This window comes from Rhinolophus sinicus, linkage group LG02 (genome assembly GCF_036562045.2).
Source record: "Rhinolophus sinicus isolate RSC01 linkage group LG02, ASM3656204v1, whole genome shotgun sequence".
Classification (NCBI taxonomy): Eukaryota; Metazoa; Chordata; class Mammalia; order Chiroptera; family Rhinolophidae; genus Rhinolophus; species Rhinolophus sinicus.
Window position 1 is genome coordinate 182,329,371 of NC_133752.1, and position 24,300 is coordinate 182,353,670.

At 33.9% G+C, this 24,300-nt stretch overlaps 1 protein-coding gene across 6 annotated transcripts in view; it reads left to right on the forward strand.

The window, feature by feature from the left end:
* SCYL2 (SCY1 like pseudokinase 2) overlaps nucleotides 1-24,300 on the forward strand; it is a 54,737-nt gene that overhangs the window by 24,114 nt on the left and 6,323 nt on the right. For 3 of the 6 annotated variants that reach the window (XM_019732105.2, XM_019732107.2, XM_019732106.2), the window contains exons 5-14: nucleotides 4,914-5,063; nucleotides 6,194-6,415; nucleotides 6,865-6,981; nucleotides 7,569-7,694; nucleotides 8,653-8,829; nucleotides 10,650-10,661; nucleotides 10,772-10,894; nucleotides 14,679-14,792; nucleotides 17,693-17,825; nucleotides 19,678-19,796. In XM_019732105.2, coding sequence (XP_019587664.1) covers nucleotides 4,914-5,063; nucleotides 6,194-6,415; nucleotides 6,865-6,981; nucleotides 7,569-7,694; nucleotides 8,653-8,829; nucleotides 10,650-10,661; nucleotides 10,772-10,894; nucleotides 14,679-14,792; nucleotides 17,693-17,825; nucleotides 19,678-19,796 — 1,293 coding nt within the window. The remainder of the gene's footprint in view (nucleotides 1-4,913; nucleotides 5,064-6,193; nucleotides 6,416-6,864; nucleotides 6,982-7,568; nucleotides 7,695-8,652; nucleotides 8,830-10,649; nucleotides 10,662-10,771; nucleotides 10,895-14,678; nucleotides 14,793-17,692; nucleotides 17,826-19,677; nucleotides 19,797-24,300) is intronic. The other 3 variants (XM_019732110.2, XM_019732108.2, XM_019732109.2) reach the window with 1 other exon arrangement.

Consider the following 24,300-nt stretch of genomic DNA (forward strand, 5'->3'; position numbering starts at 1 on the left):
TTATCAGTATATATTGAGTATTATAATTTTAATAGTTTTCTGTTCTTAAAATGTGTATATATTTTACATATATAAATATATATATGAGATATATATATATAATTTTTAAAGAAACTGATAAACTGTTTTCCAAGGGGGTAGTATCACTTTATATTCCCACTGTAGTATACCAGAGTTCCATTTTTTTCACATCTTTGCCAAAACGTGATATGTTGTTGGTCCTTTCAATTTTAGCAGTTCTAGTAGACGTGCAATGGTATCTTGGAGTTTTAATTTGTTTTGCCTGATGAATAATGATGTTGAACACCTTTTCATATGATTCTTTGCCATCTAAATATCTTTTTTGTTGAAATGTCTGTTCAGATCTTTTGCCCACTTTTTGAATGTGTCATTTGTTTTCCATTATTGAGTTTTGAGATTTCTTTATATATTGTGATCACAAGTCCTTTGTCAGATACATCATTTACAAATATGTTTTCCCAGTCTGTGGCTTACCTTATTCTCTTAACAGTATATATTTTTTAATTATGGTAAAATACATATAACATAAATTTTACTCTTAACCATTTTTAAGTGTGCAGTTCAGTGGCGTAAAATACATTCACATTGTTGGCAACAATCACCACCACGTATCTCCAGAACTCTTTCACCTTGCAAAACTGAAGCTGTATCCATTGAACACTAACTCCCACACGCCCTTCTCCATCCCCAGTCTCTGGAAACCGCCATTCTGCTTTCTGTCTCTATGAATCTGACTACCTTAAGTACCTCATAGAAAAGGAATCATGCCGTATTTTTTCTTTTGTGATTGGTTTATTTCACCTAGCATAATGTCCTCAAGGTTCATCCATATTGTAGCTTGTTTCAGAATTTCTGTCCTTTTTAAGGCTGAATATTATTCCATTGTATTTACAACATTATGTTAGTTCATTCATTTGTGGATGGTCAGTTGGGTTATTTCTACTTTTTGGCTATTGTGAGTAATAGTACTATGAACATGGGTGTACAAATAATTTCTTCAAGACTCTGCTTTCAGTTCTTTTATGGTTATACCCAGAAGTAGAATTTCTGGATCATGTGGTTATTCTAGTTTTTTGAGGAACCAGTGTTTTGTTTTCCACAGTGGCTGCACCATTTTACAGTTCTACCAATAACTCACAAGGGTTCTAATTTTTCACACCCTCACCACCATTTGTTATTTTCTGGGTTTTGATAATAGCCACGCTAATGGAAGTGAGATGATATCTTGATTCGGTTTTGGTTTGCATTTCCTTAATGGTTAGTGAATTTGAACATATTTTCATGTACTTATTGGCCATTCTTATAACCTCTTTGGAGAAATATCTATTTGAGTCATTTGACCATGTTTGAATCAGGTTGTTAGGTTTTTGGTTGTTGAGTTCTAGGACTCCTTTCTATGTTCTAGATGTTAACCTCTTATCAAATACATGATTTGAAAATGTTTTCTCCTCTTCTGTTGATTTTTGTCCTTTTGATGTAGTGTTTTATTTTAACATATACAATTTATGTATTTTTTATTTTGTTGCCTGTGTATTTAGTGTCATATCCAAGAAGTCATGTAGCTTTCCCTTACGTTTTCTTCTAAGAGTTTTATAGTTTTAGGTCTTAAGTTTAATAAGTCTTTGATCCCTTTTGAATTAATTTTTATATGTGATTTAAGGTAAGGGTCCAACTTCATTTTTTTGCATGTGGACATACAATTTTCCAAGCACCCATTGTTGACATTTCTGTTCTTTCCCCATTGAACTATCTTGATACCTTTGTTGAAAATCATTTGACAACATACAGTAAAACACTTCTAGGTTCCCTGTTCTGTTCCCTTGATCTGTATGTCTGTCTTTATGCCAGTGCCACACTGCAGCTTGGTAATAAGCATCTGAACTCCCCCCCCAACCATAAGATGGTTCCAAAGATTAACAGATAATTAGTAAAAGCACATACCAAATTGGTGCCTGAACTGTACAATAAGCACGCAATAAGTTTTTTTCCTTTTAACCTTAAGAAAACTTTTCTAGACTTGAAAAACCTTGCATATTTTATCAATTATATTTAAGAAATAAGCATTTTAAAAAATGTGAATCTTACACAAATTTCATGTTCACATGTATTAGATAGAACTAGAGAACATTCACTTGAAAAATATTATCAACCCCCTAATTGCTTATTGTACTAGTCACTGAGGATAAATATTCAGGCAATTAGAAGTAGTAGGTTGCATCTCAGGGAATGGTGAAAAATGAAACTGAAAAGATAGAAGAAGATCTTGTTGGTGATGGGGAACTCTGAAGGATTTTATGCAGGCTAATGACCCTGTCCAATGTACATTTTAGGGCTACCATTCTAGAAGAATGGAATTGTGGAGTAGGGAAAACATGGGAAACAATCCCTGTTACATACAGGGTATTTTTCAAAACCAAATGTGTAAATTTATAAATGCTTAGCATAGCGCTTACATGCAAAAAATAGAATGAACGTTTTTTAAAATGTCCTAGGAAGGACTAGAGGTACAGAGTGAAGTTATGCAGGGTAGAATGGGCCCTAGTGACGGACTGTGTGTTGGGAGTTGGGAGTGGTGTGGAGTCTAATAGGATTCCCACATTTATTAAGAAGTTGATAGACTGTCATTTGTAATAATTCACCAGCTGGGACCTACACAGATTCAGTGATTTGCTCAAAGTTGCAAGGCTAGTAAGTGATGAAGTGGGGACAGGAATCGAAGTATCTTTTAAAATAGTACTCTTTACACTCTTTTACTGTTGACTGGCCTTCATGTTGAAAACTGTAAGGAATCTTTTTAGAGAATTTATTCACATATTTGTTCATTCATTAAGCAAATATTTATTGGTCACCTATATGCTGGCAGAATCCTGGGTGCTTAAGGTGTGGCAGTGAACAAAACAGACACAGATTCCTGCCTTTTGGAACTTAAACATTCTCCTGGGGGAAGAAAGACAATAAGTAAATACATAGTACATTAGATTACAATGATAAGTGCTTGTGGAGAAAAAAAGAGTGAAGGGGGATGAGGGAGTAGTTTGGATGGGGAGGAAAGGAGATTTGCACTTTTGAATGGGGTAGTCAGGAAATCTGTCACTGAAAAGGGGACATTTGAATGAAGACCTGAAAAAAAGCAGAGAAACGAGCCATATATATACCTGGGGAGAGAATGATCTAGGCTGAGAGAACAGCAAATGCAACGTCTCTGAAACAGACTCTTGCATGACATGTTCAAGGAACAGTGAAATACCTGGAATGGTGCAGAAAAGTAAACAAGAAGATGAGTAGTGGGAGATAAGGTCTTAACGAGTGGTTAGGTCCTGTTAGGCCCTCAAAGCCAGAGAAATACTGTGGATTTTAGTCTGAGAGAAAGGAAAAGCCTTTGCAAGGTTTAAGCCGGAAAGTGACATGGTCTGGGTTATGTTTTAAAAGAATTACTCTATGGTAGCTGCTGCATTGAGAATTAAACTATGTAGCAAAGTAAGAGCAGAAGGGAAGAGTAGGTAGCTGCTACAATAATACAAGCCAGAGATGAAGGTGGTCCAGGGGAGAGAAGGTGGCTGAGACAGGGTCAAATTCTAAGTATATTTTGATGGTGAAGGTATTGAGATTTGTGGACGGATTTGCTGTATAAGAAAAATAGAGTCATGCAAGATAACTTAAAGGTTTTTGTCCCAAACAACTGGAAAAAATGAAGTGGCCATTAACTTAATATGGGAACAATTGCAGGAGCGGAGAATTGAATTGGAGGGGAAGCTCAGTTTCAGATTCATCTAAGATTGAGGTGCTTATAAAACATTCAAGGGGAGAAAAGTCAAGAAGGCAGTCAGATATTTAATTAATTCTAGACTTTAGAACAGAGGCCCAAGGTGGAGGTATTTGGGAGTAATAAACATATGGATGGTAGTCAAAGCTATGAGAACACAGAGAAAGAGTAGATGCAAAACTCAGAGGTTAAGTCCAGGAGGTTGGGGTAAAGGGGAGGAACCCACAAAATAAACTGAAAAGCAGTGACCAGTGGAGTTGGAGGAAAATCTGGGAGAATGGTGTCCTCGAAGTCAGAGAGCATTAATTAGTTTGCCAAAATCTACGCCTGGAAACAGAAATCCAGTCTTCATTTTTGGTTAGTAAATCCCATGGTAATCTTAAGCACAAATACAAAAATTACCAAATACTAATCCAGTGTGAGAACGAGTGAGCATCAATTAATATTTGAAAACTGAGCACAATGCTATTTAGAAAAACAATTTCAATATGAAGTGTAAGTATGTAAAAATATTAAGAATTAAAACCAAACTGACAAAGGTATCTCTTGACATTTACTATCTGTAACTCAGGAACCAAAGATTCTCTCACTTTTCAAACTCAGGAACTGAATGTATTTGGATAGCAAAGTACTTTTATATTTTCTTTTGCTTGTGTGCATATAGAAAGGAACTTAAATACCCTGTTTCCCCGAAAATAAGACCTAGCTGGACCATCAGCTCTAATGCGTCTTTTGGAGCAAAATTTAATATAAGACCCAGTCTTATATTACATTATATTATATAAGACCCGGTCTTATATTACATTATATAATATAAAACCCGGTCTTATATTAATTTTTGCTCCAAAAGACGCATTAGAGCTGATGGTCTGGCTAGGTCTTATTTTTGGGAAACCCAGTAGTTGTACTCTGGTTTTATAACTGGGTTTTTCCTGCTTATGCTTGGATTATCTTGGCAACTGAGAATGTCTGTACTTTTGCGTTTATGATGAAGTTTAATTGTTACCTGACGTAAAAAATCTTTTATTGGGAGAAGCAGAATTTATGATTTATGAGACATTTTATTATTGTAATTGAAAGTTTTATTTAATGTAAAAATGACTGGGTGTTTTTTTTTTTGCATTTATAGGTTTCTGAAGGATTGTCATTTTTGCATAGCAGTGTGAAAATGGTTCATGGAAATATTACATCTGAAAATATAATTTTGAATAAAAGTGGCGCCTGGAAAATAATGGGCTTTGATTTTTGTGTATCATCAACCAACCCTTCTGAACAAGAGGTAATGAAGGTTTCAGTCTTCCAATTTTTTAAAGCTGTGGAAATTTGTGATTGCATGTGGAATAGAATAGAGAATTTGTAAGCCTCATAAATGTGTAGAAATAGTCTGCATGGTACAATGGTATGTTTAAATGTATAGAAAATTTCTAGTGTTCACTGTACCTAAGAGTATTCTTTAGCTAGCTCATTAATTCAACAGTAGTTAATATTACTTGAGAAAAGAAAGGATGCTGGAATTAAATTTGAGAACTGTTGTGTTAAGTAGGTTTTTTACCCCCCTCAGAATGTCAAATACACAGAGACATTGTGAATCTCTAGAAATATTTCCCCAACTTACTGGCCACAGAATCTTATTTAGGGAGCATGATAACAATAATAGCACTGATAATAAGAGATAAAAAGTGAGGTGTAGAAATAATACAGTTGAGTAAATTAGGTTCATACAATAACATCACCTGCCTAACTTTAGGCAGGTGGTAAGCAACAGAGCTAGGATGTGAATCCAGCCTTTCTGGTTTCAAAGCACCTGTTACTTAGTAATTATGATTCCTGCCTATTTATACTTAAGAAACCACTCAGTATTTCAAGTTTTCACTATATGTAGTTGTTAAAGGGACCTTGATTTGTTCTAAGATAGATTTGTAATTTAAATAAACATTTTTAAGGGAAGTAGAAAGAATTTGTATTGGTGAGTATATACTATGGATCAGACACTGCTTGGTCTGTTTTCCATACATTTATTTAATCTTACAGCAACCTTTTGAAACTATTAACTAAATCATGTAGCTAGGTAAAGAACAAGGTTTCAAACAGTACTCTATTTGAACCTATAAAACTCGAAGGCTGTGTATCATAACACATAGGCCAGACCTTTCCATATTCACACTATCTTATAGTGATAATTTGCTAGAGCTCCGATAATCTCAAAGTCATAAGAGTTCTTATTCTTATCTCTGAATTTGTTGCATGCACTTTCCAGATTTGGGGATTTGGGAATTTTAGAATTGAAGATGGTGATGACATTTTTATTTGACTGAGTATGAATTTAAAACTAGATTGTTGCTACTTGATAGTGGTTTGCTTTAATTTGAAATATTTAATCTATTTCATCTCTTTTCTGTCTTATTATAGCCAAAGTTTCCTTGTAAAGAATGGGACCCAAATTTACCATCATTGTGTCTTCCAAATCCTGAATATTTGGCTCCTGAGTACATACTTTCTGTGAGCTGTGAAACAGCCAGTGACATGTACTCTTTAGGAACTGTCATTTATGCTGTATTTAACAAAGGGAAACCTATATTTGAAGTTAACAAGCAAGATATTTACAAGAGTTTCAGTAGGCAGTTGGATCAGGTATTTGCCTTTAAATATTTGCTTGCATTAAAATGTATTAAATGTTTCTTTGATTTTTTTCTACATTGTGTTCATAAAATTCTCTAAAATGAGATGAGTGTCTCATATTTTAATTTTTGCATAAAATCAACTTAACAAACAGAAGTAATTATGTAAATAATGAGGATTAAAGTTTGTTACTACAACTTTAATCATGGCATTTATTTACTAGAGTGAATATTCAAATTGTCTAAAATACTGGACATTTTGTTTTAGGAATAAATAATTTCAGGTATTAAAGATAAGTGTTTTAATTATCTTGCAATAGTAGAATTAGCAATTTGTTTTAATCTGAAAAAGATGTTTTTTAGTAAATTTCAAAAGTTTCTTAAATGGACTATTGACAATATAAATTCATATGTTTTTAAATATTTTATATTCATATGTAGTATTATCACTCTTTTGAATAGTTGAGTCGTTTAGGATCTAGTTCACTTACCAATATACCTGAGGAAGTCCGTGAACATGTAAAACTACTGTTAAATGTAACTCCAACTGTAAGACCAGATGCAGATCAAATGACAAAGGTGAGTATGCGTGAATTTCTGCCGTAGGTGGAGGGACAAAAACAGTTAAAGTAGACTAAGTGCTTCTAAAACAAGATTTAGTCAGATATAGTCCCCAGAAATATCTGTATTCTTGAGTATATTAAATATTCAACTTCTTTTAATCTTAAACAGTAAAATAATTGCTCTGATATAAAATTAAGATTTCAAATAAACAAGAGTCCTAATAGTCACAGTTAGGTATGCAGAAGTTTCTGGCCACCCTAAGATTTCAGAGCCTTCTAATTCACTCAGAAGCATGGGTTTTAATTGATAAATGGTACTCTTTATTCCGTCAAGATGTTTTATTTAATCTTTCAATATTTTACTAGTTGTGTAAAGAAAAGCTTACTCTAGCCAACTTAAAAGGTACTGGTTCTGAAAATTTGAACTTGAAAAGAAAAATAATTTGTTACTTCTTTATTCTGATTCTTATAATTAGAATTTTTATGAAGTGGTCCTTAGCATTTTGCTAAATGTTCTGAATATTTTTCCACCACAGTGTAATAGTTTCAGACATGAGAAATACTTTCATATTTATCAAAGTCATTATATTTCCCTGTTTTTAGATTCCCTTCTTTGATGATGTTGGTGCAGTAACACTGCAGTATTTTGATACCTTATTCCAAAGAGATAATCTTCAGAAATCACAGTTTTTCAAAGGACTACCAAAGGTTCTACCAAAACTGCCCAAGGTTTGTTGTTCCTCACTCTCTTATTATGGTCAAGATTTTAGAGCTTAAAGTTTACTTTGACTTTCTATAATAATTTTTCCAAAGAAGTAAATGTAACTTTTACCTTGGGTGCATAATGGCTATAAAAGACTGCAGACTGAAGCCAAAAGTTTAGTAGACCTTTTTTCCATCATCCAAAAATAATTAAATAGGATTGAAAAAAAATAGAAGGATACTACCTATGTCAAGGCAGTGCTTGGACATTAAATATCAGAAGAGAAGTCCATGAGTTGTCATGGTGGAGGTCACTGTCTCACCAGCAGTGAGGGGATGCTTCTGAATTGATAATGGCCTCTCTAATTCCTTTAACTCTCCCTCTCTGGCTTATTAAATCATGAGTGTAAGATAGCCTCAAAACTCTTTGTGAATGCTAAATATAAGCCACTGGTTGGGAAACTAATACTTTCCTGATTACCAAAGTATCTCCATTATTTAGTCTTTCAGATTCACTGATTATGTATTGCCTGTATAGGCCTTTATTTAGATGCTTTGGAGAATAAAGAGGAAACATAAAATTTGGCCTAATTCTCAAGGCCCTTAGAGGAAGTGTAGATAGGGTTAATATGCACGAAACAACAATTAATAATACAGGACACTGTTTAAATTGTGTGTTATGAATCATAAGTAATGAAGGAATTAAGAGGGAAAACATATTGATGAAGACGAATTAGGAAGATTTCCTAAAGACACGGTGATTATATGTCCCCTATTATCTGTGACATTCCCAAGTTATGCCTTTTGTCCTGGCAGAATTAGCAATCACACCCTATTTTACTCTTAAAAAGTGTCCCAGTTTTAACCATAAGTTATATGGTCACCTTACCCAAAGGGATTGGAGATTTTAGACTGTAACTTCAGTGTTAATACTAAAGACCTGAAATTAAATTTATTTTTTTTGAAAACTTTTTTTGCCTTTCAGCGTGTCATTGTGCAGAGAATTTTGCCTTGTTTGACTTCAGAATTTGTAAACCCTGACATGGTACCTTTTGTTTTACCCAATGTTCTACTGATTGCTGAAGAATGCACCAAAGAAGAATACATCAAATTAATTCTACCTGATCTTGGCCCTGTCTTTAAACAGCAGGAGCCAATCCAGGTATGTATATTGATATTTTTTCCTATTTATCTGCTGTTATTCAGTGATGTTAGTCAATGATGACTATCATTGAAAACAAAAGGAATGGATATGCAAGTTTTTAAAAATTGAGGTAAGTATAAGAGACTTTTCTTTCCCATCAGTCACCTATTTTGCATATGCTTGAAGTGTACCATTCCTAAAATTATAATTGACCTTAGCAAGTAAATGTGTGCGGCTCTCCATAAGTTATCTCTGAAAGTTAATTGTAATGAGATTTTGCATGTTATACTGTTGCCGTTGGCCTTACTGAAACTTACTGTGTTTCCCCGAAAATAAAACCTAGCTGGACCATCAGCTCTAATGGAGCAAAAATTAATACAAGACCTGGTCTTAATTTTAATATAATATAAGACCAGTCTTTAATATAATACAATACAATACAAGACAATACAAGGTCTAATATAGTACAGTATAGTATATAATATAGTATAGTATAATATAGTATAATATAATATAAATATATATAATACAATATAATGTAATATAATGGGTCTTATATTAATTTTTGCTCCAAAAGATGCATTAGAGCTGATGGTCCAGCTAGGTCTTATTTTCGGGGAAACACAGTATAGGTTTGGGAAAAGAAGTATTTATTTTTCTCCTACACTTCTAAATATTTCTTTTTATTTTGTTTTTGTTTGGTTTCTCACGATCTTTCATTTGTAGATGGTTTATGCCAGTATTTTATCTTTATTCTATTGTTAATAAATAGTTTTACCAGAAGAGGGAAAATGCTTACAGCCCCCAGAACTAATATGTGTGGTTATTATAATTGAAAAACATAATTAGTCTCTGATGTAGACTCTATTACAGTATTTATTTGCCAGATTCAAGGTAGTCTTGGACTTAAGAGCAGTAGGGTCATACACCTGGGTTGGAATCTGGCCTTCTTTATCTCCTTACTAAAAGTATGGCTTGAATAAGTCATTATTTTCTTAAAGCTTCCGTTTCACTCATTTCCAAAATGGCACATAGTAAATATTACTAGTTCCTACTACTACATGGCAATAGCTTATTAAAAAACTATCAACTACCTGATTTCATAGTTTTCTTGACAGGCTGTTTGCATCCCTTCCCTTGAAAGGGGAATAGAATGAAGTGGTGTTAAGGCAAGTATTCCCATGACTAAGGAAAGGGCAAGCAACGGAACTGTAGGCCTTGAAGCAAATTACCCAAACATGATCAAGGGGACAAGGAGAGAAAGTAGTGGAGCCATCTGCTAACCAAGCGATGCATCAGCCAAAATAATAGCCTAAGGAAGCCATCATCTGAATGAGTACCATTCTTTGGTACTCTTTTTCCCCTTAGTAGTCCAGCTGAAAATTCCTTCTGAAATTTTTATCTGAGACTTGGCAAAACCAAATATTCTGCACGAACAGGAGCAATTTGTTCTTCGTAATTTAGGTATGTGGTGGCAGCAGGTGAAAGAACGAATGAGCAGGGATGATTGGAAATGTTTCTCTGTAGATTTTTTCCCAATAGTCCTTTTCATTTCTCTACCTTTTCTTCTCTTGAACTTCATAGAAGCTGAGGGATATGATTTATTTCTATCTAAAGGCCATCTGACTTTGCTGCCCTAAGACTTTTATTTATTTATTTTTTACCCAATAGCTTTCCAGTAGTTGGTACTTGTGAGCGAGTGACGTATTACTGATGATAAGTGCAAGTTAGGAAATTAGTCTTTGTTTAAATGTTGAAGCCGAGAGCAGATATTAAATATTGTGCTTCCAGAAATGTAAGAGACTTGATTTGTATGTTTTTGTCTTCCATGCCCTCAGGCTAGCAACATGGTGAGTGTCAAAATATATGACTTATTCTTTAGAAGATACTTTAAATTTTGGCATATATAAAATCTCATAAAGATTCTGGACTTAATACATTGTTCCCTTTTTCTACACAGATTTTGTTAATTTTCCTACAAAAAATGGATTTGCTACTAACCAAAACTCCTCCTGATGAGATAAAGAATAGTGTCCTACCAATGATTTACAGAGCACTGGAGGCTCCTTCCATTCAGATCCAGGTACAATATTTGATTTTTTCCCTTTAATGGTGATTTTGATTCTTAAGGTAAAAGAAAAAAGTTAAAGTATATTTTGGGTTTGAGTCATAAAATCTTTTATGTAAAACTCATTTGTATATATTAATCCATTGACATCCGTTATACACTGTTACTACAATGTACCCACTTATAAATAATTTAAAGAATCAATTGACAAATACCTGTATTAATGAAGTACAATGATTCATTGCTTTTATTTATCGGGAGAATACTATTTTAGAAGGTTTCATTTATTATAGTTTGGATTATTATATACTTCTAAATGAGTGATTAACATATGAACAAAAATGTCAAAGATATATGTGCCTTTTTCTTATGAAAACATTAAGTGGGTTTTCCCCATACTCATAATTTTCTTCTATGCTTAGTAAGTTAATCTATTTAGAAATGTTCCTTCTGCATTGAAGTTAATTTGTGTAGCAGGTACATAGGAAAGCAGACAGTAGTTTAGTGTGAGCATTCCTAAGGAATTTATAGTTATGCTTTTGTGTCACAAAGGTGATGTTAAAACATCACGTACTTCACCAAACTTTTGGTTTTGTAGCTTTGCTATTAAAAATTGGGTTCTAGGGCTTTTCTGTCTGGAAAAAAAATTTGGATCACTATTAAAATTGTAATTTAGTTTAGTTTTTTTTTTTTTTTTTACTTTGGAAAATAAACACTTTTGTTAACATCTCACTGTAAAAATGGTTTCACATTTAAAAGTTTATAGTTTCTTTACTATTAGAGAAATTCTGTACTATAGTACAGATTGTAGTAAAGAAAAACAGACTTTTAGTTTTAAAAAGTTACTGACCAAAATTTTCTTTTTAATGTGAGGCTAATAACCACATGTATAAGGTCCCTTTCTTGACTGATTTCAGTCTTTGCTAAATTATTTTGTTTATTCAAAGTTGTGAAGTTGATCTTAACATTTGTTTCCTTATTAAGGTCATGTCTTCTCAAAGGTGAGGATATGCTGCCTTTGTCCAAATGGCATGGGATGAGTGGGGAAGGTGTACTTACTTCTGCTTTTCAGCCCTTTACAAAGGGGTTGTCAGTTATAGATTTTGAAACATTCCCACAGGCCCTGTGTAGCCAACCAGGTTTCATATTCAGTGAGATCAGGGAGCAGAGGGAAGGTTAAATGAGATGAAAGGCCATTTTTCTTCCTAAGGGGATTGGTTTTGCCAATAAGTATCAGCCAGTATTTTATGGAAATAGTTAATATATAATTCAAATTGACGTGTGCAACTTTGCTGAGTTTTAGAAACCAGCATTTCTGATATTATTCAACATGTGCTTAGTCACCAGTCCAACTAACTAGTATCAGCATTGCTTGGTGAGAATCTGATAAAGTATGTCTAAGCTTTAGTAGAATCCTAGATAGAGCAAGAGCAAGAAACAAAACTGTTTTCCTCAAGCTTCATACAGGTAGATGGCTAGAAAGTAACTTCTGAAATTCATTTTTGGAGTGATGTTTTTAAAGTAGAAGTTCAGATATAGAACCGTTGTCACCCCAATAAATTTTAATTAAAAAATGTTTAGATATATTTAAGAGGCTAGAGAGAGTTTAGAACAACATTTGGAAAAGTAGAAGATGGTTTACAAAAGTTAAGGTCCTAAGAGGCATTAATAGAAATATATCTGTGAACCTGATTTTTATATTATTTACCTTTAAAATTAAACATAGCAGCTATGTTCATTCTCCCCTCCTATCACCAATTATAAAGAAAGTATAAAATAAGAGTCAGAAGTTCCTGAGAATGTGCTAATTGGATTTCCTTGAGTTTTTGTTTGTTTCAGTCTCCTGTTCTTTGGTTCTTCTTCCTATCTCCTCCTAGGGCTCTCCCCTCCTTTTGCTAAGTGATTTAATCATAATATAAGATTTTGCTTCGTAACCTACTGCTAGATTATACAACATCGTTCATTCTCATTCTCATTCTCTCTCTCTCTCTCTCTCTCTCTCTCTCTCTCTCTCTCTCTCTCTCTCACCAGTTATTGACTGATCTTTCTTAAGGAGGTACCCTCTGGTACCTCACTGATGTGAGAATGGTATCTCACTGATTGCTCACCTTCCTTCTTCTCCTCTCCCATCTTTGGAAAATGGTCCCTTAAATGTAGCTTGTATTTTTTTTAAAAAGATTTTTATTAAAATATAGCTAAAATGCAATATTAGTTTCAGGTATGCACAATAGTCAATGTTTACCTACCTAAAGAAGTGACCACCGTAAGTCCAGCAACCATCTGACACTGTACCATGCTAACAATATTATTGACTATATTCCCTGTGCTGTACATTACATCCCCATGACTTACTTGTTTTATACCTGTAAATTGTAGCTTGTATTTTTTATTTTTAATGATGCCACCCACTTGATTATTATAGTTCTGAGTGGATATAACTCTTATATCTGCCTTTTTGGAAATCTGGGAATAAGTTAAAGTAAATAAAATACTTTCCAGTATTTTGATAACAGATTCTTAGTAGTTAATTCATTTCTATCTGCTAATTACAAATGAATGTCTGTCTAAGTTTACCACATACTGTCAAGAACTCCTTCTCTGATGCACATGTATACTTCATTTTCTTCAGTAATCCTTTCTCCTTTGCTTTGCTACATGGATCAGTCTGCCCTTATAAGATATCTGAGATGTGTGTTCTTCAGCCAGTTAAGTTCTCAGCCATTTTTTAATTATTTTCCTTATCTCATTTAATCCCCCTAATCTCACTCATCCTTTGTTATCCTCAGAGTTCCCTGTTCCGATTATTTACATTATGGTGTGGCACTAGTTAACAAGACTGTTTTAAATAACTTTTTCCTGTTTCTGAGTTATACTTGCTTAAGTTTTAGAATTTGGAAGTACTTAAAAATATAAAGAAAATTAAAATCTCTCTCAGAGATGCCCACAGTTAACATTTCCAGATATATCCTTGCAGTCTTTTTTCCTAAGCCTGTAGACAGATACATGTACATAAACATTTTAAAAATTGGGATTTTATAATATCCTTACTGCATTTTCTCCCCAATATTATTAAACAGTCTTTTAACACTTTGTAAGCGGGCATTTTCCCGCCAAATCGCGTCGTAACGCGGGGCTTTTTTGACATTTTCTCGCCAAAATTAGACTTTCCGTAAAATATTCATATCTTTCAATCTATTTGATATTTTCTATGAAACTTTCAGTGTTTTAGTTTAAAAAGAGGTCTCTATTTATTTACTTTGCAAAATTTTTGCCGGTTCCAAATAGAGGCGATATGATGAGTTTACTCATTTCCCACAAACAATGTGTTAAAATACATTTTTTAAATGTTCGTGTTATATTCCATCATATGGATATATGTAACAGCTAAGAAACCCCCTATTTAAGAAGAATAGTTTTATATAACTCTGTTCTTAATTTTCCCTCATTATGAAAGATAGCAAAACTTACATTCCTAAGTTTCCTATTTTTGAAAATAAATGAAGAATTGTGTTAGGGAAAGAAATTAGGAATGAAACTAGGGAATTTGGTACCATATGCTAGTTTTATGATCTAGCATGATTTCTTCTGAGCCTATTTCCTCATCTGTACAATTGAAAACTGATAAAAAGCTGTTCTTCTTTCAAATAGTTGTTGAAAGGACCAATTGATATAATATACAAAGAAGTTTATTTCAAACTATGTGACAAATTAGCCATGCAAATGCAAAATGTTTTTTAATATATGAGAAAGGATGAGAATCTTTCCAAACTAAGATTGATCCAATTTATTTTCTTAATAGGAACTCTGTCTAAACATCATTCCAACCTTTGCAAATCTTATAGACTACCCATCCATGAAAAATGCTTTGATACCAAGAATTAAAAATGCATGTCTACAAACATCTTCCCTTGCTGTAAGTAATTGCATGTTAACTTTTGTTTTTCTTACACTTCTCATTGTTTAAATAATTTTCTTATTGTTTAATAACCCTTTATAATTTGCTCATATATTTTGTCTTGGCTATAGGTAACATATAGATAGTGCTGTAAAAGTGTGAAATAGCTATAGTTTCCCCTGATATGTAATTTTACAATAGTGCATCCTTGATCTTACTCCCTGTCCCCTAACTTTGAGTGCTTCAATAAAAAATGTGAGTAATTTCTCTGTGTTCTTTCCTGCTTTAATTTACAATTTATTTTGTTGGTAGTTTTAAAATAATCATAAGAGTTTAACTTGGTATATAAGCCTAAAAACTTTTTGAATGGCTTCCTTTTATAAACTGCATTTATTTTTAGTCATGTGTCTCTAAATTTTTTTTTTTATCACTTATTTGCCTACTTTCAAAAAAAGTAAAGGGTACAATAAAATAATAATAAGAATATAAATGGGGGAAAATAGTTGTACTCAAAAATCTAGGGTAAGGGTAGTTGCCCTCTATGAATACAGAAGTTAGTATTAACTTTTTAATACTAAGTTACTTGGTAGTCAAGGAAATATTGGAAGCAATAAATGTTCCCATCCTTTTCTCTAACTCTAACTAAATCATAAGAACTATCTCATTGATATTTCTTTCTAGAAGTGACATTGAATACTCTCCTCAAAGAGCAGCTTTAGAAAAAAAGAGGGAAAAATGTCCTAACTTCCACTGATCAATTCTTATATTGATGTTTGATAATGGGCATATTATTATTAAATTTGCATTTTGTAAAGATATTTCTTGGAAGATCTCATCCATCTTTTCTTGGTGAAATGTGAATTTAAATAAAAATAAGTATTTATAGCTTAATAGAATCATAGGCAAAAGCAATTTAAATGCCGTGACTTTCCTTTACAGTTATCTAGTCCATTTTAGTTCATTTCTGTTTTTTGGTAGAAAGGCTCTGAGATGGGAAACAACACCGAAGTAGGAAAAAATATGACTGTTTACTGAAACGAACATGTACGAAATAAAGTCAAGAACCCTGAGTTCTTATTCTGACTCGGCTACTAATTGTCCCTGTACCCTTGAGCAAGTCATTGTACCTCTCTGAGTCTGTTTCTTCTTCAACATTAAAATAATTTGAAATGTCCATTTTTCTGAAATTTTCTAATTTTATGATTAAATTTTCAAAAAAGGTGGTACCATGTTTCCCCGAAAATAAGACCTAGCCTGCCCATCAGCTCTAATGTGTCTTTTGGAGCAAAAATTAATATAAGACCCGGTCTTAATATAATATAAGACCGGGTCATGCATAATACAATATAAGACTGGGTCTTGCATAATACAATATAATATAAGATCGGGTCTTGCATAATATAATATGATATAAGACCAAGTCTTATATTAATTTTTGCTCCAAAAGACGCATTAGAGCTGATGGTCCGGCTAGGTCTTATTTTCGGGGAAACAACTGTAGTAATACACAGTTTAAAATTCAGTTTTCAAAATACCCTTTAAAAAATCACATACGTTATACTATAGTCTATGGCAGCATGCATTTTGTCAAAGTAGATGTTCTGCTTCAGTTTGAAGTATGTATGCAGAAGTGGGAAGCATGGAAACTTAAATGATCTGTATTATTGCCCAGGGATGTTTATATCTCTTTGTAAGACACCCGCTGAGCCCCAAAAGGCACGTTGTTTACAAGGAGTTATAATGAATGTAATATTTAGAACAATAACTCTGGGATGGATTTGCATTTTACACACCACATTCAGTGCTCCTACCTTCAGAGTGGCAAATGTGAATTCCTGAATTGTATTCATAGACAGACCTGTAAGGTTTAAAACTTCTAACTAGGGAATTCCTGAAACATGATTCATGAGTTAGAATTGTAATAAAGAAAAAATGGATTCTGTGGTTAGGTAAAATGCTCCAAGAGCTCTATTTCTTCATGACTGACATAATATTTGTACATCATAAAAGAAAATAAAAATAAACTAGTATTTCTAGTTTTTCTTTGTGTGTATATAAATGCATATACATACATAAATAAAGAACGCAGCAATTCCTTTTATAAGACTGATTGTAAGAGTAAGTTAAGCCTTTAGGTATCTTTTTGAATGTATAATATCCCTTGTGTTTGTGTTTCAGAAAACAATTATACATTATTTTTCAGAAAAATTTTTTCATCTTTCTTGCAGAAATACAGTGCTTTTTAAACTAAATTGTTTTCTGCTTTTCTTTGAAAACTGGAGTTTTATTGTTGTTATTGTTCCTGGCTCGAAGTATTCTATTTTAACAAATTCCAGCAAAAAAAATAAAGTGTGAAATGTTTATCAAAATAGTCAAATGAATATACATAAAATTTTGATAAAAGAGCTCCTAAATATCACATTTTAGTAACTGTATTAAAGATATATTTAGAAATAGAAAACTATGTAGGGCAAATATAGATATTCTTTACAGTGTTGTTAAAACATTTAGTTAAAGAATGAATTGAACCTGAGTTAGAGAAAAATACTGGAAGCCCAGTAAAATTAATTATTTGGTGGGAGAATGTAGTCCTTTTTATAATTCAGATGTCCCTAAAGAAATGTTCTTAGTAACCAGATAGTAAAGCTTCTCAAGTCCTCATCACTTTATTTAAAATGATACAAAATTGAAGTCATTTCTCACCTTTACTGTGCTGGTAAAACCATCATAAATTCTTTCTGAAACAAGTCGGGAATTAGCATATAAGTGAATTTCCTGTATTAATAAATGAGAGCTTTTAAACATACTTTTATTCTTGAGATTTTAACATATATCTATATGAAGATTACATTTATACTTAAAGATTGTCTAGATTGCAAAGACTTTAAATGACTAATGCAATTTACTTCTTTTAATAGGTTCGTGTAAATTCATTAGTGTGCTTAGGAAAGATTTTGGAATACTTGGATAAGTGGTTTGTACTTGATGATATCCTGCCCTTCTTACAACAAATTCCATCCAAGGAACCTGCAGTCCTCATGGGAATTTTAGGTAGCTGAAAACTTAATGTCCTTTGATGCTACTTTATCGTTTACAGTCATGCAAATAAATTTTCCAATCTATAAAACCATTGTACTCTCTCCTTTCATGTATGTAGCATCCAGTAATTCAAGAATGATGGGATAAATGCCATGATATAACTTTTCTCTATGTTAATTTTAGCAAAAGCAGTAGAACCTTGACATTTACAAAGGAATAAGACATTTGGCAATCCTAGCTTCACAAGTATTATGAAAGCATATAGTTTTTCCTGTAAAATGGTACCAAATAAGAGAGGCAAACAAAGCTACTTGAAATGCTGTTAGTTTTAATATATAGTAATACCTAATGTTTATTTGTTACTCAATTTGTAAGAGGCCTTATGATAAGTATTTTCTCTACATTATCTTATTTGTCTTCTCCAAAATCCAATGTATAGGTACTACTATTTCTGTTTACAGTAAGCAAACTGAGGCTCTGAGAGGTAAAGTAAGTTATTTAAGATTACACAGTTGATAAGTGGTAGAGTTGGTTTTTAAGATGTGTTTAAATCTTAACCAGTATTTTTCTCTGCTAAGAGATATGCTGATAAAGCATATTAGCCTTACAGCACAATCTGTTCTATCAGCGTAATTGCTAAGTACTCTGTCAAGAAACTCTGAAATTGTTTACAAATAGTTAAAGCTGTGAAAGTCCAATCTGGAAATGCTGGGGTCTAAGAGAAACAGACATAGCTATAGGATCACAAAAACATTTAAAAAGTTCACTTTTTACTGAATTTGAAGTTCTTTGTTAATTTTGAGGAAAAACTATATTACTCAGCCATGAATTTTTAACATGTACTTTAGTACCTGGTCTCGACAAAGCCCTCAGTAAATATTTGCAGGAATGGTCAGCAAGTAATTTATTGTAGACCTCTGGAGACGTAGAACTTTTAGGACACGGCATGAAACTTTTGGGCTCAAAGAAATTAGTCTTTCTGAGGAGTTTGGCATAATGGAAAGAGCCCTAACTCCAATCCTGGCTGTCAGTTCCTAGAGTGACTTTGAAAAGTTTCTTTATCTATCAAATAAGGATAAAAATAGTGTCATTATAAATGAAGTCTTGTGAGAATTCAGTGAGACAACTGAAGAGGAAGTAATGAGCGTAGTGCCCAGCAAATGAGCATTTAATAGGTTCGCAATAAAGTTATTCTTTAAGTGTGTAAGTAAAGTGTACATTCACAGGAGAATAATAGGAGACTGTGTGTTGGAAAGCTTTGGATTATATACAAAACGCTTACAACACAAAAGCATTGAGAGAGTGAGAAGCACGTGCTCAGTTGACGGCTGAAGGCTTTGCGGAGTAGGTGGGACAATCAGGTTCTTGGAGGTTGAGTAAATGGGTGAGACAATAGGGAAGGATTGTGTGGCGGTGAATTAAATGATTGTTTCAAACATGTTGAGTAATTGGTTAAAGAAGTGGATAAAGGTATTTCAAAGTGGACACTTTGAAATAGATGTCTCCGGTTGAGTGAGAGAGGTCTGAAATATATACTTAATTGCTCTCAGGGCAGAGGGCATTCTGTAACCTTCCTGCTGCTCTGTAGGAACTATATATGGTTCTGATAGGCTTTCAGTGTTGCATTATTAAATGTGCTCTTAAACCAAAAGAACACAAGATGAATATGTCAGGGTGCTTAAACTGATGAGAAAGCTGAAATCATTCTGATTCATGTGTAAGAGCGTCCTTGTTCTGAGCACTGATAAGGGAAAACTTGTAACTATACTGATTATCAGGAGGTTTCATGTCGATAAACTGTTTTCCTAATTTCTGTTAACTTGTGGCATTGACTTATAAAGTTTGACTCATTCTTTTCTATCAGGCATTTACAAATGTACTTTTGCTCATAAGAAGTTGGGAATCACCAAAGAGCAGCTGGCTGGAAAAGTATTGCCTCACCTGATTCCCCTGAGTATTGAAAATAATCTTAATCTCAATCAGGTAGGGGAAGTTTTGTGCTTTATTCAGTTTATACTTGGCATTAAATATGTAAATATGTTACATATAATATTGCTAAAACGGAATAATACGTCACAGAATTAAATGAAGAAAGTTTGCGGATTCAAAGCAAGGAGGAAGGATGTATTGAGGGCCTCACTAGGAGATAGTAAATGAGCAGAATGTTGAAAGATGTGTAGGATTTGGGGCTAATTCACATTTGGGGCTGGGAAGTTGCCATGAATAAAAAAATATTAATATAATGGGTCTGGGGTGTATATTCATTATTTATTGCTATGTAGCAAATCACCAGAAACTTGATGTTAAAACAACATACTATTATCTCTCAGTTTCTATGGGTCAGCCAAGCCAGGACATGAGGGCCTAGATTCTCTGCTCAGTTTCTCACCGTCCTGCAGTTAAAGGCTGGGTCTCATCTGAAGGCTCAGCTGGTGAAAGGGTCTGCTTCTAAGCTCATTGCATGGTTGTCAGCAGGATTCGGTTCCTTTGGGCTGTTGGACTGAGGGCCTCAGTTCCTAACTCTGTTAGCTGCATGCCACTGTCAATTCCTTGCTTCATGGGCCTCTCCAACATGACAACTTAGTTCATCAAAGTTGGAAAGAGAGAGTCTGCTACAAAGATGGAAGTTGCAGTCTCTTATAATGCAATCAAAGAAATGACATCCCATTACCTTTGCCATATTCTGTTGGTTACATGCATGTCACAGGTCTTGCCCATGCTCAAAGATAGGGGATTACACAAAGGCGTGAGTAGCAGAATGAGATAATTGGGAACCGTTTCAATCTATCTCCCACAGGGAATAAAGAATCAATTTGACACAGAGATACCTACAACACAGTATGGGAGTAGTGGGAGAAAAACAAATGGAGACTAGAATAGGTAGATTTTAAATGCCTGTATGGTTTAGCTATTTAAACTTTCAAGATGTGGTAAATGTTTGAGCAAAGGAGTAATGTGTTCAAAGATTATAGAATTATCACTCTGCGTGCTTCAGTCACTAGTTATCTTGGCTCTGTACTTATGTGCCTGACTCTCGTAGAAGCCTGGGTATTATAGCTTATTCTTCATTATATCCCCTGTATTTAGTGCAGTGCCAGAAACAAAAATATGTACTTAATTGAGAGAAAATTTGAGGTACAGAGTAATGACAAAGATATTTTGTTCAACATAGAACTGGTGTTCAATGAAGTGTAATGGAAAGACTGGGAAGGGTTACTGTTTAACAGAGTGTCAGAAATGGATAAGCAGGCAAGATTTGGAATTAGAGACTAAAAGTGAATTGTAGCAATGAAGGAAGCAGCAAGCTGAGAGGTAAGCAGGAGAGCTTTTGATATAGGGGAAAGTGCTGAGTGAATGGAGTTTTGGAATTAGAGAAATTTATAAAATTAATCAGATCCAAAATTGCACTGAAGTTGTAGCGTAGGCCTCTGAAAGTTTGTGTTTCTAGATTTCAGTTTTGGGCTTGATAGTTTCTTCATAACTTTCATGGCAGGGTTGAGGTTACAATTGGCAAAAAGTGACAGTGGATATTGGGGAAGAATAGGATGATAATATGCCCGATAGTCTTCAGTTTTGGGTCATTTCTGCTCTTATTTCTTATCTTTATGATTTAGGGTTTTTAAAATAATTCCAAATGCTTATTTCAGGATATGTAATTCTATTTGAAATGTGGTATTAGTTTTCTTCAGCTTTATGGTTGATTTTTTTAGAGGCCTATTTTCACCAATAGAAATACTTTAATTCATATCTTCTGGTATTTTATAATAATCAGCATAGTCTAACTTACAGTGAGTGATCTGCTTTCTTACCATATCATGGACAGGGTTCCTAATTCAAGACTGCCCTCTTCTGTCAGTTCTGATGTAAAATAATCTAAGTATATTACACAAAATGTGAAAAAATGTAAAGTAAATTAGGAAAATACCTTTTTAGCATTTGATTTAAAAACAACAAATTTCACACAGCAATCAAAATTCAGTCACAGCTTGTATTGGGGAAGGGTTCCAAAGGCCACCCCCAGATTCAGTGATTCACTAGGAGGACTCACTGGCCTTAGCATATAGTTGTATTCGCAGGTATGATTTTTTTTTTCCTTTAATTAAAGTTCATTGGGGTGACAATTCTTAGTAAAGTTACATAGGTTTCAGGTGTACAATTCTGTAATACGTCATCTATATATCACACTGTGTGTTCACCACCCAGAGTCAGTTCTCCTTCTGTTACCATATATTTGATGAGCCCGTTTTCCCTCTTCTAGAACCCCCTCCCCCTTACCCTCTGGTAACCACTAAACTATTGTCTGTGTCTATGAGTTTTTGTTCCTTCATCTATCTTGTTTTTTTGTTGTTTTCAGTTTTATATACCACATATCTTTGAGATCATATGGTTCTCTACTCTTTCTGTCTGACTTATTTCGTTTAGCATTATAATCTCAAGATCCATCCATGTTGTCACAAATGGTCCTATATCATCTTTTCTTACCGCCAAATAGTATTCCATGGTGTATATATACCACAACTTCTTTATCCATTCATCGATCGGACACATTGGTTGTTTCCATGTCTTGGCCACTGTAAATAAAGCTGCAATGAACATTGGAGCACATATATCTTTACGGATAAATGTTTTCAGATATTTTGGGTAGATACCCAGGAGAGGGATTGCTGGGTCATATGGTAATTCTATTAATTTTTTGAGGACCCTCCACGCTGTCTTCCATAGCAGCTGCACCAGTCTGCATTCCCACCAACAGTGTATGAGGGTTCCTTTTTCTCCACAGCCATGGATATGATTTCTTATGGTGAAAGGATATAAAGCAAAATCAGCAAAAGGAGAAGACTCATAGGGCAAAGTAAGGGGGAAAACAGGCTCAAGCTCCCGGAGTCATCTCCTGGTGGAGTCATACAGAATGGCTTCATTTCCCCAGCAATGTGTTGTGACAATATGTATGAAATGTTGCCAATCAGGGAAGCTCATTAGAGACTCAGTACCCTGAGTTTTTATTGGGGGTTGATCAAGTTGCACCCTCTGCCTGTCATGTGCTCAAATTCCAGAGTCCCAGAAGGAAAGCAGGTGTTCGGCATAAAACATATTCTTTGTATAGTTTAGGTACAGTGAGCCACTATCGTCAGTGAATGGTGGGAACTCTGAGTTCCTGGTTACCAGCCAAGGACCAACCTGCAAGCACATCTTTCCAAGGATAGTGGTTCAGGCCTGTTAACTCTTCTGCACCAACTTCATACAACACTGTGGATGCATCTCACAAACATAGTGTTGAACAAATGAAGCCAGACCCAGAGGAGGATCTGCTGAGTGATTCCATTTGAATAAAGTACAAAACAGTCAAAACTACACTGCTAGAAGTCAGAAGAGGGTTTACTCATAGGGTGAGGGCAGAAGTGGGCAGAAGAAAGCTTCTGGGGTGCTGCCAGTGTTCTGTTTCTTTATATGGCTACTGGTTAAATGCAGTTCGTGAATGTTTTGAGATGTGCACTTATAGGAATACTTCCCTGTTAGTATGTTATGCTTCATTAAAAAGTTTTTAAAAACTCACCAGCAGAGAGTCCATCATGGTAAGGAAATAGGCCTTTTGTTACCCTCTTGGTAAGATAAAGGATAAACAGATGGTAGAGCTAGTGAAAGGCAGTGTAATGGAGGAGAAAAGAGCAAAGCTTTAGAGACAGACTGTATGAATTCTACTTCTGCCATGGAAGTTACTTAGTATCTCTGAATTGCTTTCTCTTGCTGAGCCTGAGCTCCCTCATTTATAAAATAGAAGTATTAATAAACCGACTTTGAAGAGTTGTGAGGATTAATGAAACGATGTCTATATAAGCACCCAGCACAAAGATATTGTTGTAAGATTTGGGGAGGGGAAGAAAGCAGCTTCTGATTTTTCCTGTAATATATAGTATTATTCAAACAAATTGTTTATGATGATCCTGAAGGACCATAAGAATGGTTAAACCAAAGCTTAACCTACATTAAGACAGTGTTAAAAAAAAGACAGTGTTAGATGTACTGTATGAACTTTAATTATTTGAATGTTAGATTATGTACATTTAATATTTCTACTAACTTTTTTAGAAAACAGTGTATTTTGGCCAAATATTTTCATAACAATCTGAAAAACTAATTTTTTTATCCATTATTAAGTAGCTTGTTTCCAGATATGCACAAATTCAGATGGTCAATTTTGGATTATTCTAGGAAAATCCATACGTAAGAACTTCTGGGGATGAATTCATATAAGATCCCTGAATAATAGCTGTTAGTCATCGCAGGATATAAAATTCATTGAGACATGTTTTCTGGAACTTAAGAATCTCATCAGCTATATTAGCACCATACTAAGATAAAGTATAAGCTTATTGTGATTTGCTCAGTTTAAGTATACTATTCTTGTGACATCAGTGCTATGAGTGGGTCATATTCTGGTAGAAATAGAGAATACTATGATTAACTCACTTATTAGATGACTTATTAG